We start from the raw sequence: 21535 nt of genomic DNA, 5'->3' as shown, positions 1-21535 counted from the left end.
ACGCGAGAAAGTCCAGAACTGTCTCAACCCCACGATGAATGTCGTCATCTACCCTCATGGTCGATCGTCGCGAGAGATGAACAGGAGTAATGCGCTCGACGAGCGGGCCACAATAGTACATGTATATATGTGCAAGAACAGCGAGATGGCATCCGTATCACAAACCTCAGCACTATGGAGCAGTATCTGCGGGCAGAAGGTGAATAATAACGCATGTCATCGGAACAGGATGGACGCACAATAATAATACTCGTCGATCAAGGGGATCCAATCCTTCACAAAGGCGCTGAAGATACCGACGAACGGTGTATGTGCAGTCTTGTTGGCGAAACTCTCCAACTTCGGGCTGTAGTAGGCATCCAACGTGAGCACACGGGCGCGAATCGCGATAACTGGGTACAGACCGTGTCCAAGTATCCCAGATAGAACCTCTCAACAGGTACCAAGTGATATCGCGGTCACGTCGGGCATATTCCGAGCGTTCTAGAGCAGAAGACGGGCTCGGGACCCGACGGAGGTTAAGCGCGAGAAGCTCGAGTGCCAGTGCAGTCATCAGGGGCTTGTTGTCCTTTCGTCCAGAGGATAACATGACAGCTGAGCAGGACTATCAGAATATACTCTGGGTGAATACTAGCTTGACAGAAACATACCATACACCAGCGGGCGGATGGTGTAGATGACTTCGGATAGCCATTCCTTCGGGCTCGAGAGAGGCTTGATAAGAGAAGTCGGCGCCTTGACCGAGGACGTGGTCAATGCTTTCGGCAGCAGGTACTCTTCCACTGGCATGGGAGAGTGGGTTGGGGGTGGTGGAGTTAAGAGAGGGTGTGTGGGTAACGCGATGTGGTTGTTCTTCAGATGTTCCGGAGTGGAAAGCACAGACGATGGTGGCGACGTTGCTGCCAGCGTGGGCGACGAAGTATCCGAGCCTGCAGGGATGTTTTCGGGGTCGAACTCGCGCTCGGGGATAGGAGGTGCTACCAAGGGACGACGCGTGATACGCAACAAAGCGAGACGGAGCAATACTCTAAATAGGTTGTTGGTATTTGTCACTGGCTCAGAAAGACAGCACGCACTTGAGAACTTCGAGCATGACAATGCCCCTCCACCGCGTCTTACGCGACACCTTCCTACGAAGCCCCATCTCGAGGAGGAGCTCGGTGAACCGGATCAACTCAAGAGCACGAGCAGCCCATTTGTAGCGGGTATCCTTGTCGCACCACGCGCGGGTGTAGCGAGTATGCGGAGAAGAGGGAATGAGGGGCTTGTACTTGGGATCCGTCTGGGCGACCTTTGCGAGAAGAGTATCATGGTACATGCTCATGACATTGAGTATGGCCGAGACTACACGTGCTAGGATCAACGCGAGGTTCAGTAACCACGATGGCAACACAACTGACGAGCTTCTGAGGCGAGTTCCGCATCCTTGAACCTGCCGGGAAGGATCCACGTAATTGACCTCAAGGTCGATTCGAGACTGGATATGGTGGAGACATGGGCGACGAGGAAGGATTCATAGTGCGCAAGAGCCGAGGACATTGAAAAGTAAGGACAGAAGAAAGAGAGCCGGAGAGGGGGCGAGTCGGTGACCGACCCGCAGGGGACGTTGCGGGGATAAGTTGAGGTACAAATCGCTGCAGGCCAACGCGGGGCACCGTGCTAAGCTGTGGGAACCCGGCCACTAAAGCGTACCGGCTATACTTGCCTGATTAGGGAGCCACTCGTACCATGTGGAAAACAGGTGCGACTCGCCCTTGCCCAGCCACTCTCTTCGCCGTTCTCGCTCACGCATCGCGGGATGTCGGTGACACGGCGGACTCAACGCTGCGAACGCCGAGGACGTGCGTATATGTCGCCAGTTCACTCAGTGGCCACATCTGTACTGCTCGTGGACAAACACGCGCTGTTTGGGCAGCACCTCGCGTTACCGCTTACCACGACGACCTCGCCGCCGACGCTCGTCGCCTGGTTCTTCGACATCCCAGGACCGCTCGCCGAGGGCACTCGTTACGTTCGCGATGGCCCTCCGAAGTCCGCGCGGGACATATCGATGGTGTGAATCGAGAAGCCGGAGACGCACGCAGATAGGCAGGTTGAAAGGACGTGCACAGCCTGGACGCGTTCTGCGTCCGTGGACAGGATTCCTGAGCCCAAGTTGCCTGGGATGTCCAGTTCGCATGGGCCAGCATGGGGAACGAGGTGCGACACGCGCCGCACGGCGCACGCCTCGGGGCGCACGCAATTGGTGCGCAGAGCCCAGCAGCCTGAGCTGCAGCAAGCGCGTTGATACCAGATCACTCCTCCGGGGGCGTGCCTCGCTTATATTTTCGCAGGCCCGTCGGTCCCTCTCTCCTCCCTTTTGTCCCCGCCCGCTGTCCCCGCTCTCTCTGCGCTGCGCTGCATTGATTCTTGTGGTTCATATAGCCTCGATCCGCCTCCCGGCATATCTATGGCTTCCTCCCGACCCGCCAACCCGAGGCTCAACTACTACCAGCAGAGTCCGGTGCGCGGTCAGTTGGAGAACCCAGATGGGACAACCAGGTCGGGCTGGCGATACGTACAATGCACAGACACTCCTAATGAGCTGCGGGTGCGTTCTGTCCCATAACACTCGTGGCACCCATACTCACTGCTGCCTACCACAAGGTCCTCATCCCGCCCCGGACGGCGCTCATCTACAGTCACCTCCTCAAAGCAGAGGTTGCGGAGTTAGGCAAGGATCATGCTGCCAACTGGGAGCGTATCGTTGAGATTCGGCATCTCAAGGACCGCATGATTCGCAAGTGTACCCGCCTCAGTCGCGAGACAACGTCCAAGGACAAGGCTGCTGCCCACCGCGTCATGTTCCAGACAGTTCATGCGCCTCCCGACTTCCGGCTAAAGGAGATGGAGCGATGGTTCAAGCTGCAGGGCGGAGAGGTAGCGAAGGCGGCACCGGAGCCAGCAGCAGGGACATATTGCCGCGATTGTAAGGAATGCATGGCGCACCAGGCGCGCATGCAGGCGTACGCGCACAACCAGGCTTCGGTGCGTCGTGTCCCGTCATCGAGCAAACAGGTCCCGCCCGCCGAACGAACGGCAAGGCGACAGCCTGCACCCTCAAATCCATACGCACAACTCGGCCCCGTCCACCCCTCGCAGAGCCAGCGTGCGCGCGGTCCTGCTCCCCCGCGCGGACATGTACGTCAAGCATCCATGCCTGCCGCGCCCGGCTATCATCCTCCTGGCTCGCACACTGCAGAGGGTCGGAAGTCGTCCGAATACTTGCGTGTAGAGCACGCCGCGCGGCCATACGTACGCTCTCCGGACCCTCTACCCATCCCGTACCGCACACGCGCCCGTTCTGCTTCGCCGGACCGCGCATTGTCCACGCCCACCGAGCTGGGTGACTCGCCTGTGCACCAAGTGCTTGAATTGCCTCTATCCAGCAGTCCGGTCCCCGCTCCGTCGCCGTCGCCTCGCGAATCCCCTTCGATCACCCCACCAAAGGTGTCGACTCCTCCAAATGGACTTCCCACCATCCACGAAGACCAGGAGCACGAGGGGCATCGTCCCATCGTCCGTCGGCGCAGTAGCCTGAAGAAACGGGACAGCATGAGCCGGATCAGTGTTGCGAGTCAGTCGAAGTCCGTTGCGTGGGCGATGGACCGCGACTGGGTCGACCAGATGTCCCAGTATATCAAGACGTCGAACGAGGCGGAGGTTTTGAGTGAGTCATGTGTGGCGTTCGTCTCTGTCGGCGTAATGTTGAATGGTCCTTGTTTGCAGGCGCGGAACTAGAGAAGCTGCGTGTGGAGTACCACGACGAGATAGAGGCCATGCGTGCTCTGTGTTTACGTGTGGAGGAATCTCAGGAGCGCGTCCGCCTCGAGACGGACAACCTGCGTCGGAACGAGCAGGCTGTCAAGTTGCAGGAGAACAAGATTCTCGCAAGCAGCGAGCAGATCGAGTTGAAGCAAGCAGAGTTCCAGGCGAAGGGTGCGTACATCACCTATTCTCCTTCTGCACCGACGATCTGACCTGGGTACATGGCGTGTTCAGTGCTCTCCGTACTGGAGGAGAGCAAACGCGTCGTACAACTTTGTGACAAGAAACGCGACATGCACGATTCTTCATGACCGACTTCCGAAGAGCCATGGCTATTCTATGCACCTCTATTCCTTCGTATGATTGCATGGCATCTTTGTTTGGATTACGATATCTATGGGACACTGCTGACCTTCCGCTTCTATGATATGGAAACCCCGCAGTCGTCCTTTATCTACTTACTCTGGATTTGTAACATATGTAGCATAGTAGTCCCCCCGCTTCCTGCCTGACAGGGAGCGGCCTTCCCGCAGGGGAAGAATCGCGTCCTCGCCTCAGCAGCGCAGTCGACGCCGTATGTCCTGGATAACATAACCTAGAGATGATATCCCACCTCAGTCATCGGAGTGTGTTGTTGTACACGCGAATCAACTCCAGTTGCAAACAACACTAGTGATAGATATAGCGGTATACAACAGCACGATTATATCTACATAAAGCCCAATAAACAGAACGCACGACGAATCCCCGCATCAGCACTCTCCGAGGAACTTATTCTTCGGTATGGTCTGCTTGTAGTCGTCAACCCATGTCGTCAAATTCGGGTTCGCATACGCTTCCTTGTACCTGCCAGCATTTGAAAGGTTAGCAGCTGCGGGCCTGGAAGTAGAGCTGATGCACAGACGTTTCGATGTACGACTTGGTCGGGAACCCGTCTGGATCGCAGCCAATGTTGATGTTGTTCGGGTCCTGGTAGACGCGGATCCAGTCGACACGCAAGGTTGACGGGAAGACGAGATTCTTGTAGTCGACGAAGCCGAAATTCTCGGATATACCCAAGTTCATGATCAAGTACTGCAGGATCGTGCGCGAGGCGGTCAGTCGTGCCTTGTGGTTCAGGAGCAGCTAGAGGACTCGGCACGTACCATAGGCTCTTGAGGCACTGGTCGGTCGCTGATCTCCGAGATGGGGTCAGGACCCATGCCGGCTTGGTGGAGGGTCCACGCGAGTTGACCGTCAGTGATCCACGAGATGTACTGCATAATGTATGTGGTGAGCACGCCGAGCTAGTTCAATCACAGAGGGTCTTACTGCATCACCGAAGCCTGGCTTGTATTGGAACCCGTAAACGGAGTATTGCGCCCCTGAGAACTCGTACGCCTCTTGATCTGCAGGAGAGTTAGTCGACCAATCAAGGAATAAATCGCGGGACTGTACACACTCGTCTTCGTGACAACCGAAGTAGCCTGCTGGTAGACACCACCCTTGTACGAGTTGAGCTTACTCTTCGTGTCATCACCGAGAATTAAGTTGTCCGTCGTGTTCAGCCAGGTGTACTGATAGTTGTACGGCTGTACCACTTGTCAGCCCCGCTGGACGCATTCGCCACATGGAACATCCACATACCGCCCATTGGCCAGACTGCGACACGGCGCCGACTTCACCGCCGCCGGGGACACCGCCGATCTATGCCAAGCGAATTAATACAAATAAGATGCTTGTGAGTCCTGCTGGGACTGACCTGCGCTTCGAACATATCAATTTCTGGCGCAGAACGGCCGACGTACTCGCCGTTCTCGTGGGCAGGTCCGGGATGAGACTCCCCTGGGCAAGTACACCGCGATAGCCTTTGACCGGGTTGATACGAGAGGGCACCGTCGTGTCCATCATCGTTATCCGACAGAGCTGCAACAGGGAGCCCATTCAGCGTCTGGTTCGGTGCAGTGCCGACGTCGCAGGCATCGTAGGTATACGGCCACTGTACGAGGAACGATCAGAAGTTATCAGGAGAGGCTAGAGCGCGTCACCTACCATGCCGTCGAGGGAGGCACCATAGCCAGCACGGCCCAGGTTGCCCATTGCCCAGATAGCAGGCCACAGACCGCGGATGTTATTGAATCCCGGTAACATGACCGAGGTCTCGACCAGGCCACCGGTGAAGCAGAACTTGTTCCAAGTCTGCATCATGCCACCCGTGTAATCGAGGCCGTGGTTAGGCTTATCGGAAAGTGTGATCTCGAGGGAGCCATTGCGAGTGGTGATCGCCTCAGGGTCATACCATTCCTTGTTGCCTGTAGCCCAGTAGTGCAGATCCACAGCCTCCCAGTACGGGTCGTCGCCGGGGTAGAAGGTGCGCCCCTCGGTGTTAAATTCATCGCTGAAGATGAGTTGCCACTTCTGTCCAGTAACGTAATCCTCCTTCCACTTGACCTCCTCGGGGGTATCCTTGTCGACGAGGCCCCAATTGCCAGGAATCTCTGGAACTTGCCCAGATGCGTTGATGCCGCCGAAGTTGAACCCGCCCATGGTTGTCAGCTTCGGTTTGGTAAAGTAGGTAATAACAGGGTATCCTCCACTGTAGGTGGTGACCATCAGCAAATTGTGAGCACTGTTCGGGATGACGCTGTTGGACATACAAAAGGGCCACGATACCAGCAGCAAGAATGAATATACATCCCAGGTTCATGAGACCGCGACCGGTCACTATGCTTCCGCCCTTGTCGCTCTTGCGATCCCTCGCTGGATCTGGGTTATGCAGCTTGTCGTCGGCCTCGGGACCATCGGTGTAGTCGGCGTCGAGCGGCAAGACGTACTGTGTGGTACAAATTGGCCTGCTTATTTCAGGGAACCATGAACAAAAGCGAACCCACCTTGTCGGAAATGGAGGGATGTGACGAATCATTGACAGAAGCCTGCGGTACGGTTTGATGGTCAGATGGGGATTGGCGGGATGTCTCGACACTCACGAGCGAAGAGTGACTGCTCTGCGCACGCAGGAACCTCGGTTGGGGTCCCCGAGCATAAGGAGGTGGTGGAGGGAGGCCCTTCCGCTCCGGTTGGGGAGCAAGGAGGTTGGTAGAAGAGTTCATGGGACAAGATCGCTAGGTTGAGCGAAGCGATTCTTAAGTGTAAGAGAGGAAGGGGGTAAACACTGCCCGAGAAGCCCAAGAACCTAGTAAAGACAGAAAATCTGTAAAGAATGGGGATGCGCTGTGTGGCAGTTCAGAGTTCAGAGAGTTCTCAACGTGAGCATTCGGAGCGGAGCCCTGGAGGCTCGTCGTCGTCGTCGCCTGAGAGTAGGGAGCGATGCAGACGGGGTGCCAACCTGACCAGACACTTCAGACTCATCTGTACATGGTCTCCATCAAAAGATGGGGACAATTGACCGAAGCGTTGCCTGGAGCGTCTTCTCCCATCCGGCGCCGTGCCAGATCCGTGTCGGACTTGCTGATGATCTCAGGTCTAATCCACCACATCCCGGGATCGAGATGTTGACCACTGCCAGCGCCGCTGCCTGATTATACGACAACCTGGAACACCAAACGAAGGTCAACAAATGAGATAGAACGTGAGTGGGCTGCAGATGCAACGACTCTACGACAATTGATGCATCATGCATTCTGTCCGCCCACTATACAAAGTCAGGTTGATGGGTGCCGGCCTCTACCGTGAAGGCGTACGCTGTGCGTGTTCTGCATGGTAACGAGACATCAATACAAACGACATACTAGAAGAAGCGGTTGTTCCCGCTGACATCGGGCAAATGCGACCGAGTGGGACCAGACTTTCTTCGGGTGGCGATAGCATGGGGAATAGATTGGCCCAAAGGAACGCAATCCGCCTCGTGAACGTTAGCATGTACCAAACGGCAACGTGGAGTTGTGAAGCTCACCAGGAATTACTAGCATACTCTGGTCGGTGTTAGCCAGCCTTTCAGTAGTATATAGTGACCATCCAAGTCCGGACTCAGACAGACTCGACCATGTTGCGATGTTGATGATCGCGATACGCTCCAGGTCAGCGTCCACGTGGCACGCGTTTTGATCGAGGCACAGGGCAGATCTGCAGATTCTGTTATTGTTATGCGGTGGGCACAGCTTCGGAGAGGCGCAAACGAACGCTACATAGATCTGTGAGCTTTGTATTATGAGTGTGTACGCCGTACGGGCTTGTACCTATGGCTAATAACGCTACACGAAAACAGTGAAACACAGCAAGGCGGGAAAGTTTCAAGAGACGGACGAATGACTACGAACAGAGCACGAACGCGATAGTCCATAACAGAAAGGGCGAAGATCGTGTTGAGGAAAGTAAACACTGACATCCTATAGAGGAAGTCGCCGTCGTTTAGCTTGCTTCCACCACTGCCGAACGATATAGGAATAGATAACGATGACCACCGCCGCGATCGAGATAACAATGGCGAACATGTTGTAGCGATTCCCTTGCAGGTCGTTGTGCGGAACTTCGCAGTTCATCGAGAACCAGCCTGTGTCGTCGTCAGATGCGCACCTACTGCACGAAAGTGCGGAAAAAGCGTACCGATGAGGGTCTGCAAACAGAGCACTCCAAGCGAGATGGCGGTAAGCGACACCACGGCCTTGTCACTCCCTGACTTCGCCTTGCTAACCGACGTCCGTAGATGCGCCAGGTACGTCGGATGCGACTGGCTCAGCATACGCTCGTAATGCGCTAGCGACTGCTGCAGCGTCAAGATGTGATCTGCATGCGGAACCAACACTTATCAGCGCCGAGAGTCTTTGCCCAGAGCCAAGCCAGACAGTATTACCTTGGACATCGCCCATATACACAAACACATCCAAATCGTCCTCCGTACCCGTGCCCAGGCTCCACTCGCCCTTGGCAAGCAACCGCTTCCTAACTTGGGCAACGACCTCGGACTTCACTGCCAAGAACCGCGTCAACGATGTGACGAGCCGCCGGATGCGGGCCATACGGTGCACTGTGGTTAGTGGATGGTAGTCATCCGTTGAATGGGTATCGACAGCTTTGAACCGGGGTATAGAAGTGAGGGTCTCGCGTATTGTTCGTCGAACACGCCGTACCAGGAAAGGAAAGCTAGTGGGGGGAGAGAAGCGTGGCTTTGCGACTATCGACTTCGCTTTGCCGAGGTCGAAGGAACTCTTCTCAACCACTGCTACGGCGATCTCCTCCTTTAGGTCGGGACCGTCAGATCTCAAGGTCTGCTGAGACTCAGTAGTAAAGGTGTCTTTCTTTGGGACAGCGGTCCCATCGCCAGCGGAAAAGACGAGCCTGTCGATGTCTAGTGCCTCCCTCTCTATGATATCCAGGTAAGGGAAAAAGGAGTCGACGATGGAATCCATGAGACCGTGCGCAATCCATTCTGCACGGTATGATCAGTTGGTGCTGTTCCGTTGAAAATGCAACGATGCACTCACCAGAAGATGTGTTCGCGTTATCACCGAGTAACATAATCCTATGCCTCACTCTATCCACGTGTTCTGCAGGAATCATGAGCCTCGAAAGGACTTTTCAATGGACTGAAATCGACAAACCGTCAAGATCGGCAAAGTGGAACTACAGATCTATGAGCAAGCAAAACTAAGCGACAGGGGTAGGTACTTACCGAACAAATGCCATCGCGGAAGACCACCAGGTACATATTAACTTCCGCAACTATACCCTCGTCTTGAGTGTTAAGATCTTCCGAGTCCAAAAGATTCCGGATACGCTCCCGTGTCTTCTGGCTTTCGATGGCCCGGAACGAGACGAAATAGTAACCCAATCTAGGAAAGAGTTCTAACTTCTCTCGAGGGTCTTGCGTCAAGATATCTTCGAGCGTCAGCGGATGCAAGTGCAGCAGCTATAAGTATAATGTTAGGATTGTCAGCATCGCCGCGCAACCCCGTTATGCACGCATGTACCTTTCCAATGGCACACATGTCTTCCCAAGTAGGGGAGGTCACGTCCAGCCACCAGGCTTTCGGAGCGCGAAGAGGCTCCACTGCTATGGATGGCGGCGGGCTGGCAGTCGGAATGACCGGCGGCGACGGGGGTATCTGTATTGTCGAGGCCCGCTGTTTTCCCTTGCCGTCTTTGCGGCGAGCACCATCTCCAGGAATAGATGCACTGGACCGCGCCACATCGGATTCGTCCAACAGCATGTAGTCCTGGTGCAGTGGCGAGAGAGGACGAGAAGGTGGGCTCAAAGTGATAGTAGGGGGTGTAGCTCGAAGGGGTGTCTGGGTCTGCGGGGGCTCCATCCGCGCACGGCGCGCCTTCGCACGCTCTCGAAGAACGGCGTTCAACCGGTTCAATACGACGTCCAAGGAGGTCGAGCGCAAGATAGGTTCTTGCAACGCCGCACGCGCTGCCTTGCGTTCGGCTGCCGCCTGCGACTTCGCCCCGACAATGGGCAGCTTCGGGGCATAGAGCACGAAGCCTCGAGGGATGGTGCGCAAGTCCTCGCGGGCTCGAATACGTGCAGCTACCTCGCGCTCAGAGCGCGCGTTGTGGATTGTTGCGATGCTCCGTGGTCTCCGCTTACGCCTCCGGGTGGTGTGCGACTTCGACTGTGATGCGACGGAGGCAGAGGACGATGAGGAAGACGACAAACTAGAGCTTGACACCCATGCGCGAGCCCACCGGGAGATAGCGTTCTCCACTCCCGCCGATATCGCGCCTATACGACCACCGAACACCGACAGCCCCGAGCTCGAGCTCGAGGAGGAGGACGATGAGGACGACATTGGGGATAGAGATCTGGGCGGTGTCGGAGGAGTTCCACGGTAGATATCATGGTCCTCATCTTCATCTTCTGACGGGTCTGTGAGGTCCGCGGGATTGTGCACGTAGCCATAGATTTCGGCGGGAGGAGGAACTTGGAAGAAGGATCCGGGTTCGCCGTCTTGCTGGTGATGGGGCATGCCGGAGAGACGCACTTTCCGCCTGAGTAAATGAGAGATCGGGTCGCCAGCATCGACGCCGCGCCGCCAGGAGGATGCAGCCGCGAGGAGTCTACATGGACGTTGTTGAGGTACAAGTTTGCGGTGGCGTCCACACGCCAGAAAACCCTCGCATGTGCGTCCACAGGCGCCCGTGCGGGTGATGCCGCAGCCTGTTACTGTATGCACGTCATATATACTTCTCGCCAGCCTATGGCACGTTTGCCATATCCAACCGAGTATACAAGGGAGATTACATGTGCGGGTGAGGCAAGATACAGCAGGCGTAACATGCTATGTATTTCTCGGACGCTTCCTCGAACCGCCTTCGGCTGCAGACTGTGAACGCTTGCGGGAGGGACCACCTTCGCCTCCCAGCGGTCCATTTCTTGGAGCTTGTCCGGCAGCGAACGGCCTCTTCTTCTTCTCCTTCTGGTTCACCTTCTTCTGCTTTTTCTCGATAGCCTTCCGCACCGCACCCTTTCCACCTGCTGCAGCCAATGCGTCATACTTTGCACGCAGGAGCAACGCCTTCTTGTCCGCTACACGATGGTAGAGGGCGTCGGCGTAAGTTCTTGTTAGTACCATGGCAGGAATGAGCACGTACCATCCTTCATGTACCAAGCCTTCTTGCCTTGATTCTGCTTCTCTCGCTCCTCCTTCGCGGCCTTACTGAGAGCGTCCATCTCAACCTTCTCCCGTCGATCCTTGTTCACCGCGCTTTCTGCACGTTTCACCGCACGTTCCAATCGCTCAACCTCCGTTTCTCTCTCCGGGCGCAGATCTCGCGGAGAGTTGGCCAGCAATTTGCGGGCACGTTTCAAGTTCTCCCTCAGCGTCTTCAGTTCATCCACGTGCATAGTCGAGAGGAAACCATATTGTGTCTGAAATCGCTTCGGATCGTATTCCCCAGTGACAGACAAGAAGCGTGGGTCGCGAGGGGCCTGAAGATACTATGAGCATATGCACCATGCATGAACGGAGGACAGTCACGCACAGGTTTCTCCTCTCCAACGAGCCTGGCCCGCGGCACTGGCCTCCTTGATGACATCTCGAGTGGTCTACAGGACGCAAGTTAGATATAGGAGTTGTCGTTGATTCACAACACCGAATCACTTACGCATGTTTATGCTTGCGCTTCGGTATCTCTTTTTTGTCTCGGACAGGAACTTCCCTCTCCTTGCCCTTCTCTGAACGATATATCGAAGCAGCAGGCTGTTCTTCCGGTTCAGACTCATCCGAAGCATCTTCATCCTCAGAACCACTCATGACCTGCGCCTTTGCCAACGCGTTCTTCGCCTTGCGCAGAGCACCGAATGAGAGCGATTGCAAGTCCGCTTGCTACACATACACAGTTAAACCCCTGGGACGATATGCGAAGTGAGGGAACGTACCAGACGTGATTTATCTGCGCTCTCGTCACCTGTACTGTCCTCCTCTTCCGATAGGTCGTCCAGCTCCTCCTCGTCCACCCACTGTGCAACTCGCGCGGTGTCCGGCTCATCATCCATATCGAGTTCACCCTCTTCGGCCTCTGACCTGGACAGATCCTCGTCCAAATTTTCATCTTCCTCAAAGGAGTCCTCAGACCCTGATTCGGAGACCGATGAGTCCACCTCTGAGTTCTCTTTCTGTGGTTGAGACCTCCTCTCCGTGGCCGCAGATTTTGCACGGGAGGCACTCGCAGCAGGCTTGAACTTTTCTGGAGATTCCCCTTGTTGCGGGCGACGCCTCGTTGCGGGGCGGGGTCTTCGAGGCATGGAGGGGAATGATCTGAAGCGTGAAACGGCACAGAAACTAAGCAGATGCGAACACACAGGTGATAGAGGAGAGACAATGCTGCAACTGGGATGGTACTCGTTAAGCGTCGACAGCAGCCTGAGGAAGGCCAAGCATCTTATCAGATAAGATGGCTTGGAGATGCGCACCGTGACCGTGTTCCGATCGCGCGTCGACCGTCGCATGTCCTTCGATTGCCCTCTCCTCCCACCTATCTTCCGTGCCAGTCTCGAGTCGTAAACTACGCTTCTGTCTTGGAAGGCACCCCGCGATCAAATTCACCCACTGTAAGCCCCTGCCCACGTTGCGAATCATAGCCATCCAATGGCGACATGAAACCCCACCACCGGCTCACCTGAGCCAGCTATATAGAGCCGAAGCCACTTAAGTTCACCCCCCACGCCCGTCCTCCTCTTGATACCGCAGCCATGTCCAAAGTTGCGCTCATCCTTGGGAGCCTGCGCAGGCCCGGCCAGGGCATCGGCATCGCGAACTGGCTCACCCCCGTCCTCCGCCAAGCACTCAACAACCCGAACTCGAGACATCCATCCTCGTCTCAGATGGACGTTGTGTTCGTTGACCCTACCAAGCCGCCTCTCCCTCTCGGTGCTATCACGGACGGTACCCACGTTCCCGCCGACATCCGCGATCCTGCGAAACACCCCAACCCAGCCGTGCGCGAGTGGGCCACGTTCGTCTCCTCTTGCAGCGGTTTCGTCGTGCTCTCTCCAGAGTACAATGGCTCGTATCCCGGCGAGCTGAAGAACGCGTTAGATCATCTGTACTGGGAATGGAGGAACAAGCCTGTTGTCGTCGTAACATACGGCAGCAGTGGAGGCAAGCGGTGTGCGACTCTCCTCAGGTCGCTGTTGGGAGGCGCGTTCAAAATGCAACTCGCGCAGAAGGAAGTCGCTATCAAGTGGCCCAAGGGCTCAGCGAACGTGCCCACCGAAGGCGAACCCCCAGAATGGCTGAAGGCATTCGAGCCGGACGTCTTGGAGGCGATAGAGGAAATGAAGAGGCTCATGGCGAAGCCACAGCCATAAAGGAAGAGAAGATTCCTGTACGTAGATACTGTTTTCATTCGCAGCGACGCGTCTTGACTCTTCTAACATGTGTATAAGGTCTCTCGATCTCCGAACTCATGCGATGGTATATAGAGTACAGTGCTATGTATCGTGACAGTCATGAGGTCATTAGATGGTATGCTAGATGAATTTCCCCTCCACCCCCTTGCCCTTTCCCAAATTCCGACCGTTCGCGGTCGCGACACTCTCCAGTAAGACGTACTTGCCATTCTCCAACCGGACGTCCAACGAGAGACCTTTAGATGGTTCGCCAGTGCGCCACAAAGGGCTGATTCCAAACCACACTGCGAGTTTAGAGAGGAACCGTCTACGATGGGTCTTCCGCTTCCTGAGGGGATCATTGAGGATACCTTCCCAACGGTACGCGGGGCGCGCACGGATCGACTCGTCGTCGTACTCCGTGCCGCCACCTGTACCTAGCGTAGACGGACGAGGAAGCGTCTGCAGGTCGATCTCCTCCATGTCTAGCTCCGACGCGTCGTCGCCCAGGTGGAAGATTATGGCCTATGACCCCGTCCTGTCAGCAATAGGGAGGATCCGAGTGTTCGTGGAACAGCTTACCCTGTCCATTCCGTGGAAGACGACGTCGTTCATCCGCAAGTACATCTTGTTCAAAAAGCCTGCATGGAAGAAGTCGAAGATTTTGGGCTTCTTGTGCAACAGACCGCGTTGCGTGAGGAAGTTCTCGAGCGCGGCCCTCGGCAGAGGAGTATAGGCAATGGACGTCGGATAATGCGGGTTGAAGTCCGTTGCGTACTTCTCGAACGCGCCGATTGTTTCCCAGTTCCTTCGCCAGAGGTCGTCCTGTCGCACGGTTAGTCCGGCGTCCCGAGACTCACTTTATAAGCACTCACCCAGAAGATGTACCACCAAGTCGCGAGCTCAGAGCTCGACACTGCAGTCATGCGTTCGTATGTGATCCCGAAGACATCGACACTACCAGCCATGAGCTTCCGAACACGCGGATCGCTCTCCATCTCCACCGCACTCTCGGAGAGACCCCGTGGCTCACGCGGGTAATGATCATAGACCTCGCTGAGAAAGCGGTAAGAAAGTGTACGTTTCTTCCACTCGAACTCCTTCTGATAGTGATGGCGATAGTTGTGGATGACTGCCTCGATGTACGACAAGCGGCTCGGGACCAAGTTTTCGTTCAATGACAGGAAGTGGGCGAGCAGCTGGTTGAGGTCGTAGTCCTCCGTGAGTCCGATGACGTTCCCGCCTACTTGTACGTCCTTGGCATACGTGAGCTGGACGTCGAACCCGCTGCCCAGGTCAAGTCCCTCCCACTCGATGTGTCCGTTACGTTTGAGTTCGAACTTGGCTGCTTGGTAGTGGATGGTCGTTTTGGCTCCATAGCGCTTCCCGCAACAGCAGAACTTGCCGCGATCACCAACGTACTGCACATGAAGCTTGAATAGCAATATAGATGATGTTATGCTACTTCACGTACCTCGACATGATCGTATGGCCACCGAACATACTGGCCATCCAATGCGCGCAGCGCCATACGAACTTGTCGCTTGCGCACGATGTCCTCACTGGAGTTCTGTTCCAGATACTGCTCGAAGTCCTTCACTTCGCTCAGAACTAGTTCCGGGCCATCGTCGTACTGGATCACCTAGAAGGAATTCAGCTACTCGTTCTACGCGTGATTGTGCAGCGGCGAACTCACCAGGGTCGGCGGGAAGGGAATCCACCAAGCATTACCGAAGAATTTCGTACATCCCCGCGGTTTTGTCCCGTGCGGCTTCCAATAACAATCTGGACCAACGAAGTGCTTCTGGATGGTTTCCTCCATATAACGAAACCACTCGTAGTCTGGCCCCGAAACGAGCTTTACCGCCTTGTGGTACGCAAGGGAGCCAACTTCTCTCAGGATCTGTGTGACGTCAGCTAAGACGATACACCTCGGGTGTAGTACGAACCTTCAGGTTCTCAACATGTCTTTCGCCGGGACTACCTTGGAAGCCCACAAGATAAGGTGGATACTCATCATTACGTGCCTGCTTGAACTCCATCCTCTGATCCTTGGGTATATGACAATGGTCGTCCGTGAGAAGCAGCGTGGTGATGGCCTCCTGCCATATGCGACGTTTGGTATGTGGCGAGTGAGACGAGAGATCCAGCCTTGACGTGTGCTGAGCGATACCGCCGAACTTCCATCAACGTGAACATACCTTGGCGAAAATATATCAATGCCTGCAAAGGAAAATCAGCATGGGGGCTTGCAACATCCGAATGCAGGACATACTGAAGTCAATGCGACGCGCAAGCCCTGTTAGTGGTAGAATCAGCTTATATTCTGGCGTAGTGTAGACAAATCTTACTCTTAACCCAGCGTCGCGCGCGAGACATGTTGATGAAGATGAAGTCTGCAAGTCAAGTCAGGACGGTGCATGGCGTCGAAAGACATGGAGATGCTTGCAGAAACTTAGTCCATAAGTTACGACATAGATTCTGTAAATGAGGTTCAACATCTGGTCGGAACCTCAACGAGAGCGGATACCCACATGTAGAGCACTGGTCCATTGAGAATGTCTTGTCCGGGCACGTTGAATGCGACAGCAAGCGACACAGCAGATGTCAAGACGTAGTTGAGGCGGGAAAACCATTCGCTGGCATTGTTGACTGGATCCAAGAAAGGCGCGAAGACGCATTGTACCCCAAAGAAGATGAGCATGGCGATGAGCAGCAATATTTGACGTGCAACGTTGACTTTGTCGCGCGAAGCGTTACGGAAGACGCAGTTGTCGGGACTGATGACGGCAGTCAGCAGCAAGGTCGTCAGCTTGGCGAAGAGGTATGTCGACTCGTAGGTAGCCCATCCTCTCCGGAACCCTGGAATGGAAATGAATATACACATCCATTTAAAGCAGTACGTGTCACGTACCTCCGTACAGGAAAGACAACGGGTTTTTGTCGCGACTAAGAAGTCGTTGGTATTCGCGGTCCATATCGCTCTGACTGCGAAGTGTTCCTAGTTCTGTGTAGTGATCGACCTTGGGGGTAATGCGACGGATTGTCCGGTGCAGATGGATTGGATACCAAATAGTCAACTGCGGGACCGTCAGCACAAGCTTCGAGCGAGCATGGAGAGCGCACTCACCGCAAGGAAGCATATGATAGCGATAACAACCACTACTGGTGCGTAGTTGATCTCATTACGGAGCATGGTAGTTGTATAGCAGAAGTCCAATGGAGCGCGAAACTCGTCCGGAGGACCAAACGGCTTCACCTCGATTGTCGTGTTGGTATAGGGGTTCGGAACGACCCAAAGGTCATCCGACCACACAAGGACATGGACGGCCATTGTGCTCAACGGTAGGTATATCACTGTCAAGACAAAACTGCAGAGGAGCACCGACCATGAATGTTTGAGGTAAGTAGTTGACTGGAGCCCTTCTGGGACGATTACGGAACAGCAAGCAGCCGTCATCCTCATGAAGAAGTAGAGGAGGACGCCGGCGATGATCATGAAAACAACCAGCAGAATCAATGATTGAAGGAGCGTAGAAGCGAAGTTAAATGCAAGAACGTTCGGCCTGGGGCTTCATGTGAGTTCTCGCCAGCATGCAGGATACGCGTACTTACACTTTCTGTAGAAAGAATGTCCGTAACTGATCCTCTGGCTTCGTTCCATGAGAGACTACATAGTGCAACGTTTAGTTTATTTGAACGATTGGCTAGGTCATCACGTACAGAATGTACTGAGAAGTAATGCAAATATCTGCAGTGTATCCACTAGGCCTTCAATGCTATAGAATGACGCAATAGCACTGGAGCCCTGGAACAAAACCCATAAGTCAATAATGTGTGGGACTCTTAACGAAGAAGGACGCGTACTGTCACACCGAGCGCGACGTTTAGAAGACTGGAGAAGATGGTGTCGCGATTTCGCCAGGCGGGGGGGATTTTTGAGTTGTTCTCGAGATCCACGATGGTTGTCCCTTTCAGACGTTCAAGCGGTGGGAACATCGCGACGTCGGAGACCTTGTCTTTCCCTCTGCCCTTCTCCCTGCTCGTGACATAAGTTACAGGGAACTTCGGCATGTCCAACGACGATATGTACTCGTCCAGCTTGGGCAGAGAAACTGGTGCAGCATTCCTGGCTAAAATCTGCGAAAGAGGGATCGGAGTGTGTGAACCAAGGACCCGCGATGGTTGCACCAGCGTGACGGTAGATGAAGAGAGTGGAGGATTCTTGTAGCCAGTGGAGGCAAACGAGACCGTCTCTGCATGATACAACCGTAACGAGTCCCGCCGAGATTGTGACGCAGGAAGTAGAGCGGTCTGTGACGAGCCCGTCGTGCCAGGGAGTAAGCTTTGGAGCTCAATGGCTGATTCTTCGTCTGTCGCTGCGGCAGGTTCCACCCATCCTGACATGTGCGAGCCTTCAAGGGGAAACATACTTCGTTGACGCCCTGAAACAGAGAGAAGTTCGTCCGTGACATCGCCATCTACCACCCCCTTCACTATCTCCTCGTCATCGTCCTCTGTATACAAGGGAGCATAAGCAGCTGCAGAGCCATGTGAAGGAAGTGGGGTCGGGACGACAGAGTCGTCATCCTGGTCGGCCGTGCTGGGCTCCCGCCGCCGCAGGAGAGGATGCGCAATGAACCTCGCGGGTGACGGCGCAGGCACGTCCGGAGCTTGTGAAGGTCCCAGGCCGGTGAGTGCTGAAGAGGTAGATTCAAGATTCAGCGACTTTCGACGGGCTTGTCCGGACTTGGCGCGAGTCGGGGGTGGGGAAGATGTGGTAGTGTCCGGTCGCGCCTCATAGAGGCCGACCAAGTCCTTCACTGTCATCCTCTGTGCCTTCTGTGAGGTCCTGGGTAGACGGTGTCGTGTAGAGTGTGTCAAGAAAGCATCACAAGCAGAGCACGGCTGTCGTGGAGGGCAGAAAGGCGAGCGTGTCGCTGGGTGTGGGAGGTAAGTAGTACTGTTACGCGACGCATCTTCGCGCGCACGTGGTCAGGCTCGTTCGCCTACGTTTCCTCATATAGTATGATCGTGGTTTGAAGCCTTCGAAGGACGGAACAACCATGCCTGCATAATGGCGCGGTTCACATGGCACCATGCACATACTACATGTCAGATCACAAGAATGCACGATCTAAGCTCCCCCTCCCTCCCCCCTCCCAATAACGTGCCTACTTCAAGAGTTCCTGCATCACGGGCCCGATACTGCTCTGAAGCCATGAGTTATGGATCCGACTGCTGTGAAAGTCATCCGTCCCGGCCGCGTCATCCTCGTGCTTGAGATGTTTGAGCTTTTCCACAGCTATATGGGTAAAACTTGAGCTATGGTTGTGATGGTGTTGGGACGAACTGGAGACATCGGCGAGTACATGGGGGCGGAACGACTCGGATTGTAGTTTGGCATCCCAGACTTCCTTCACCTTGATTTCCCATGGCAAGAGCTGGTGCAAGATGGATGGGTGACTATCCAGTGCATGTTTCACTTCTGTACTGAGATTCGGTTGTGCCATGACAGATGGGTGGATCGTTTCATGCGTGACTTCGTCGGTCTCGCTCGGAGGCTGTCGTCGGCTGACTTTCGCAACCTTGTAGATTCCAGTTAGAGGACTACTGGGAATCAGTATCCCGCGTAAAATGCGAGTGACAAAAGAACGAACTCGTGTGGAGGTTGTGTCCCCCAAGGCGCATCTGGTTGCGGGAGGGATGTGACGTAGTCATAGTTGAACGATAGGGCGTCCTCAATGTTCGCCTAGCAACAGTGTTTGTCAACGTACAGTGACCGAGAAATGCGAGGAATATTCGCCTACAATCAACCAGTTCAAAGTCAGATCGGATAGGTCGTGTTCTTCGAAGCCCCCTCCAATCTGTCGGTCAGGCTCGTCAAAGTTTGATCACATCCGTTGAAGGCTCTCTCCACTCACATCACAATGGGACCCTGCAGTTACCAGACAGACCATGCAACGGGATGGGTACAGGCAATCCATACCCATATTATTGTGGCTTACCTGTGAACCAACACTATCGATACTCGGGCGGTTAGCTTGGGATATCGCAATGGTCTACACGGGACTTGCCTGCTTCAAGACCTGCCCACTCTCTCGACCCATTTGGGTCTGCTCGAATTTGGCACACGTCTATGCAATGCCTTGTGAATACCAAAAGTTGAAAGTGCTGAGACTCACACTCACAAAATCAGCTCGTGTTTCATCAAGAGCAAGGGCTTGGTACGCCCGTTTGATGTGGTGCCCGAGACGATGATTGGGGAAACCAAAGATATTTTTGATCTTCTGGCTTGTGAGGGTGAGCTCTTCGGGCATTCCGACGGACCCGACAGTATCAAACACTCCGATAACCCTGTCTATAGTCAGTAGAAATCTCAATGCATATAGTGAGTGATGTTACTTGATGGAAAAATGCCCTGGTCCAGCCTTGACACGCATCTTGCCAGACGCGCTTGAGCTGGTCCATGGCTCAAGTTCCTCATCCAGCAGACGCTTCTCTGCTAAGGGAGTCAGGGATATCCACAGCATAGCAACTCATTGATATTGGGTACCTTCTTCATCTTCCGCTTTCCCGCGTTTCTGGTATGCGAGGAAAATGGACGCGAAGTGATCCATCTGCGTTCTGTCTAAAACGCCGATAGCCCCCTAATGAAATCGTGAGCATCCACTATTTGGCAGGTATGATTAACTCACGATGAACATGGCGACCATTCGAGCGGTGTATGCACCCTATGTGGAGAGGATCAATGCACCTTCTAGTCGTATCTATTGATCCCTTACCCTAGAGAATCCGAACAGGAATATCTACGAAACTGATTGTCAGCATGCAATCTACAGGCCTCACCTAGAAATTGACAAACCTCGTCGCCGGGCCGGTAGTTGCTGCAGAGGTTTAGTATAATTTCCTATGAGGATGCTAAGTGGGGCGTACTGAGCGACGAAACCATATGCTTCTTCAACCTTGTTTGCTGAGCGCCCAGTCAGTTTAGGCGTACTCAAGGACCATGGGTTATGTTGGCACCGCGCATACCTAATGATGCACCGGTCACACCTATCACCACGGGCTGTTCAGCATGAGATGCGGGAAGGATTCCTAACAGACTGTCTCACCGTCAATGATCTTGTCATAGAGATTCTCCGTGCCAATGCCGTTTTGGTAGAACACGACTTGATGGACGGGCGGGTCGCTGCGGCGCAGGACGTCACGAGAGATCGTATAAGTTTCTGAGCAAGGACACTCTTCCACTTACAAACGATCGTCTACATGGTTGATGGAACGCGCAAGCCTCTGCAGTGCAAAGTCGCAAATGAACTCATAGGGCTACTGATGCATTGGGTGAGCACCATACCAAGATATTGGTATACTTCCATTTCTGTCTTGCGTCAAGACCATCCTGCCAAGTGCTATCATATGGGCAAGTCAGCTAACCATCCAACACGATGCGTGACGAACATAACCTCACCCATCGCAACAGACGATGATTCTTTTGTAGGTATCGCTCGGCTGCTGCGGAGGGACGCCAGCATCGTACTTCCCGTCGTCGAACATGGCAGCACAGGTCAAGAGTCAACAAATTCCGAGGTGGGGCTCGTCAAAAGGGGGTTGCATTTATATGATGGGGTCGGCCTGCGTGTACATATACTGCCTCCCGAATCCCACCGCCCAGATTCATGGGCGTGGACGCATAAGCTGATCCGGGCTGGATGTCAGCAATCCTTGTCACGATGGGAGGTGATAAGACTGAAATTCAAAACGTGCCTCGAACTGATCACGGACCAACAAGCCGCAGACGGAGGACAGCCCGAAGAGCTATTCTGGTAGATGTCAGTATGCGACAGGTAGGCTGTGGCCTGACAGCTAGTAGTTGGTGTAATCATATCAAACAGGTAAGGATAGCTCCTCTGAGCATCCAGACAATGTCAAATTATCCTAGTGACCCAATAATATACT

General features: G+C 54.5%; 8 protein-coding genes across 8 annotated transcripts; 2 read left to right on the top strand and 6 right to left on the bottom strand.

Annotated features, from left to right (window-relative positions):
* Positions 1-172: 172 nt before the first annotated feature.
* Positions 173-1539, bottom strand: L226DRAFT_565054 (peroxisome membrane protein; the record flags this gene model as incomplete). The annotated part of the gene is made up of 6 exons (XM_067683739.1): positions 173-186; positions 240-346; positions 405-594; positions 651-1027; positions 1077-1344; positions 1401-1539. 6 exons carry the CDS (start codon positions 1537-1539, stop codon positions 173-175), a joined length of 1095 nt encoding a protein of 364 aa, XP_067543059.1.
* A 910-nt stretch (positions 1540-2449) lies between these two features.
* Positions 2450-4118, top strand: L226DRAFT_565053 (uncharacterized protein; the record flags this gene model as incomplete). The annotated part of the gene is made up of 4 exons (XM_067683738.1): positions 2450-2590; positions 2647-3709; positions 3769-3978; positions 4042-4118. The coding sequence occupies 4 exons, from the start codon at positions 2450-2452 to the stop codon at positions 4116-4118; spliced, it is 1491 nt and encodes a 496-aa protein (XP_067543058.1).
* Positions 4119-4559: 441 nt separating this feature from the next.
* Positions 4560-6896, bottom strand: L226DRAFT_565052 (glycoside hydrolase family 16 protein; the record flags this gene model as incomplete). Its single annotated transcript, XM_067683737.1, has 11 exons — positions 4560-4653; positions 4712-4881; positions 4953-5063; positions 5119-5195; positions 5249-5378; positions 5434-5493; positions 5549-5785; positions 5839-6382; positions 6444-6619; positions 6678-6719; positions 6774-6896. The coding sequence occupies 11 exons, from the start codon at positions 6894-6896 to the stop codon at positions 4560-4562; spliced, it is 1764 nt and encodes a 587-aa protein (XP_067543057.1).
* Positions 6897-7859: 963 nt separating this feature from the next.
* L226DRAFT_528643 (uncharacterized protein) lies at positions 7860-10827 on the bottom strand. The gene is made up of 7 exons (XM_067679426.1): positions 9714-10827; positions 9416-9652; positions 9345-9366; positions 9228-9290; positions 8597-9172; positions 8350-8529; positions 7860-8296 (listed from the first exon to the last, which is right to left on the bottom strand). The coding sequence occupies exons 1-7, from the start codon at positions 10713-10715 to the stop codon at positions 8133-8135; spliced, it is 2244 nt and encodes a 747-aa protein (XP_067543056.1). The 5' UTR covers positions 10716-10827; the 3' UTR covers positions 7860-8132.
* Positions 10828-10917: 90 nt separating this feature from the next.
* L226DRAFT_528642 (DUF947-domain-containing protein) lies at positions 10918-12573 on the bottom strand. Its single transcript, XM_067679425.1, has 5 exons — positions 12128-12573; positions 11854-12074; positions 11731-11794; positions 11341-11677; positions 10918-11275 (listed from the first exon to the last, which is right to left on the bottom strand). Exons 1-5 carry the CDS (start codon positions 12491-12493, stop codon positions 11028-11030), a joined length of 1236 nt encoding a protein of 411 aa, XP_067543055.1. The 5' UTR covers positions 12494-12573; the 3' UTR covers positions 10918-11027.
* Positions 12574-12730: 157 nt separating this feature from the next.
* L226DRAFT_528641 (flavo protein) lies at positions 12731-13738 on the top strand. Its single transcript, XM_067679424.1, has 3 exons — positions 12731-12799; positions 12877-13575; positions 13637-13738. Exon 2 carries the CDS (start codon positions 12941-12943, stop codon positions 13556-13558), a length of 618 nt encoding a protein of 205 aa, XP_067543054.1. The 5' UTR covers positions 12731-12799; positions 12877-12940; the 3' UTR covers positions 13559-13575; positions 13637-13738.
* On the bottom strand, positions 13721-18409 carry L226DRAFT_450706 (uncharacterized protein; the record flags this gene model as incomplete). The annotated part of the gene is made up of 16 exons (XM_067674966.1): positions 13721-14104; positions 14162-14404; positions 14455-15000; positions 15054-15221; positions 15276-15482; positions 15529-15730; positions 15781-15802; positions 15855-15878; positions 15931-15975; positions 16035-16060; positions 16114-16441; positions 16494-16659; positions 16710-17145; positions 17195-17249; positions 17303-17387; positions 17447-18409. The coding sequence occupies 16 exons, from the start codon at positions 18407-18409 to the stop codon at positions 13721-13723; spliced, it is 3900 nt and encodes a 1299-aa protein (XP_067543053.1).
* A 240-nt stretch (positions 18410-18649) lies between these two features.
* On the bottom strand, positions 18650-21381 carry L226DRAFT_528639 (uncharacterized protein). The gene is made up of 19 exons (XM_067679423.1): positions 21344-21381; positions 21048-21274; positions 20934-20988; positions 20835-20872; positions 20695-20771; positions 20615-20635; positions 20516-20552; positions 20445-20466; positions 20365-20388; positions 20278-20313; positions 20136-20229; positions 19985-20081; positions 19771-19936; positions 19657-19716; positions 19588-19600; positions 19504-19517; positions 19390-19446; positions 19240-19331; positions 18650-19189 (listed from the first exon to the last, which is right to left on the bottom strand). The coding sequence occupies exons 2-19, from the start codon at positions 21131-21133 to the stop codon at positions 18754-18756; spliced, it is 1425 nt and encodes a 474-aa protein (XP_067543052.1). The 5' UTR covers positions 21134-21274; positions 21344-21381; the 3' UTR covers positions 18650-18753.
* Between the last annotated feature and the right edge of the window lie 154 nt (positions 21382-21535).

This window comes from Lentinus tigrinus, assembly GCF_003813185.1.
Source record: "Lentinus tigrinus ALCF2SS1-7 unplaced genomic scaffold L226scaffold_1, whole genome shotgun sequence".
Classification (NCBI taxonomy): Eukaryota; Fungi; Basidiomycota; class Agaricomycetes; order Polyporales; family Polyporaceae; genus Lentinus; species Lentinus tigrinus.
This window is presented reverse-complemented; position numbering and strand designations above follow the sequence as displayed.

What these genes read in the sequence shown, in the direction of transcription:
- L226DRAFT_528643 (XM_067679426.1), bottom strand. Translation starts at nt 10,715, where the DNA reads ATGCCCCATCACCAGCAAGACGGCGAACCCGGATCCTTCTTCCAAGTT. An exon ending in ACATGTGTGCCATTGGAAAG is followed by an intron (nt 9,653 to 9,713) that starts GTACATGCGTGC and finishes TTATACTTATAG; the next exon opens with CTGCTGCACTTGCATCCGCT. An exon ending in TAACGCGAACACATCTTCTG is followed by an intron (nt 9,173 to 9,227) that starts GTGAGTGCATCG and finishes CATACCGTGCAG; the next exon opens with AATGGATTGCGCACGGTCTC.
- L226DRAFT_528641 (XM_067679424.1), top strand. Translation starts at nt 12,941, where the DNA reads ATGTCCAAAGTTGCGCTCATCCTTGGGAGCCTGCGCAGGCCCGGCCAG.
- L226DRAFT_528642 (XM_067679425.1), bottom strand. Translation starts at nt 12,493, where the DNA reads ATGCCTCGAAGACCCCGCCCCGCAACGAGGCGTCGCCCGCAACAAGGG. An exon ending in GCGCAGATAAATCACGTCTG is followed by an intron (nt 12,075 to 12,127) that starts GTACGTTCCCTC and finishes GTGTATGTGTAG; the next exon opens with CAAGCGGACTTGCAATCGCT. An exon ending in TCGTTGGAGAGGAGAAACCT is followed by an intron (nt 11,678 to 11,730) that starts GTGCGTGACTGT and finishes TAGTATCTTCAG; the next exon opens with GCCCCTCGCGACCCACGCTT.
- L226DRAFT_528639 (XM_067679423.1), bottom strand. Translation starts at nt 21,133, where the DNA reads ATGTTCGACGACGGGAAGTACGATGCTGGCGTCCCTCCGCAGCAGCCG. An exon ending in CTATGACAAGATCATTGACG is followed by an intron (nt 20,636 to 20,694) that starts GTGAGACAGTCT and finishes CCGTGGTGATAG; the next exon opens with GTGTGACCGGTGCATCATTA. An exon ending in GGGACACAACCTCCACACGA is followed by an intron (nt 19,190 to 19,239) that starts GTTCGTTCTTTT and finishes GATTCCCAGTAG; the next exon opens with TCCTCTAACTGGAATCTACA.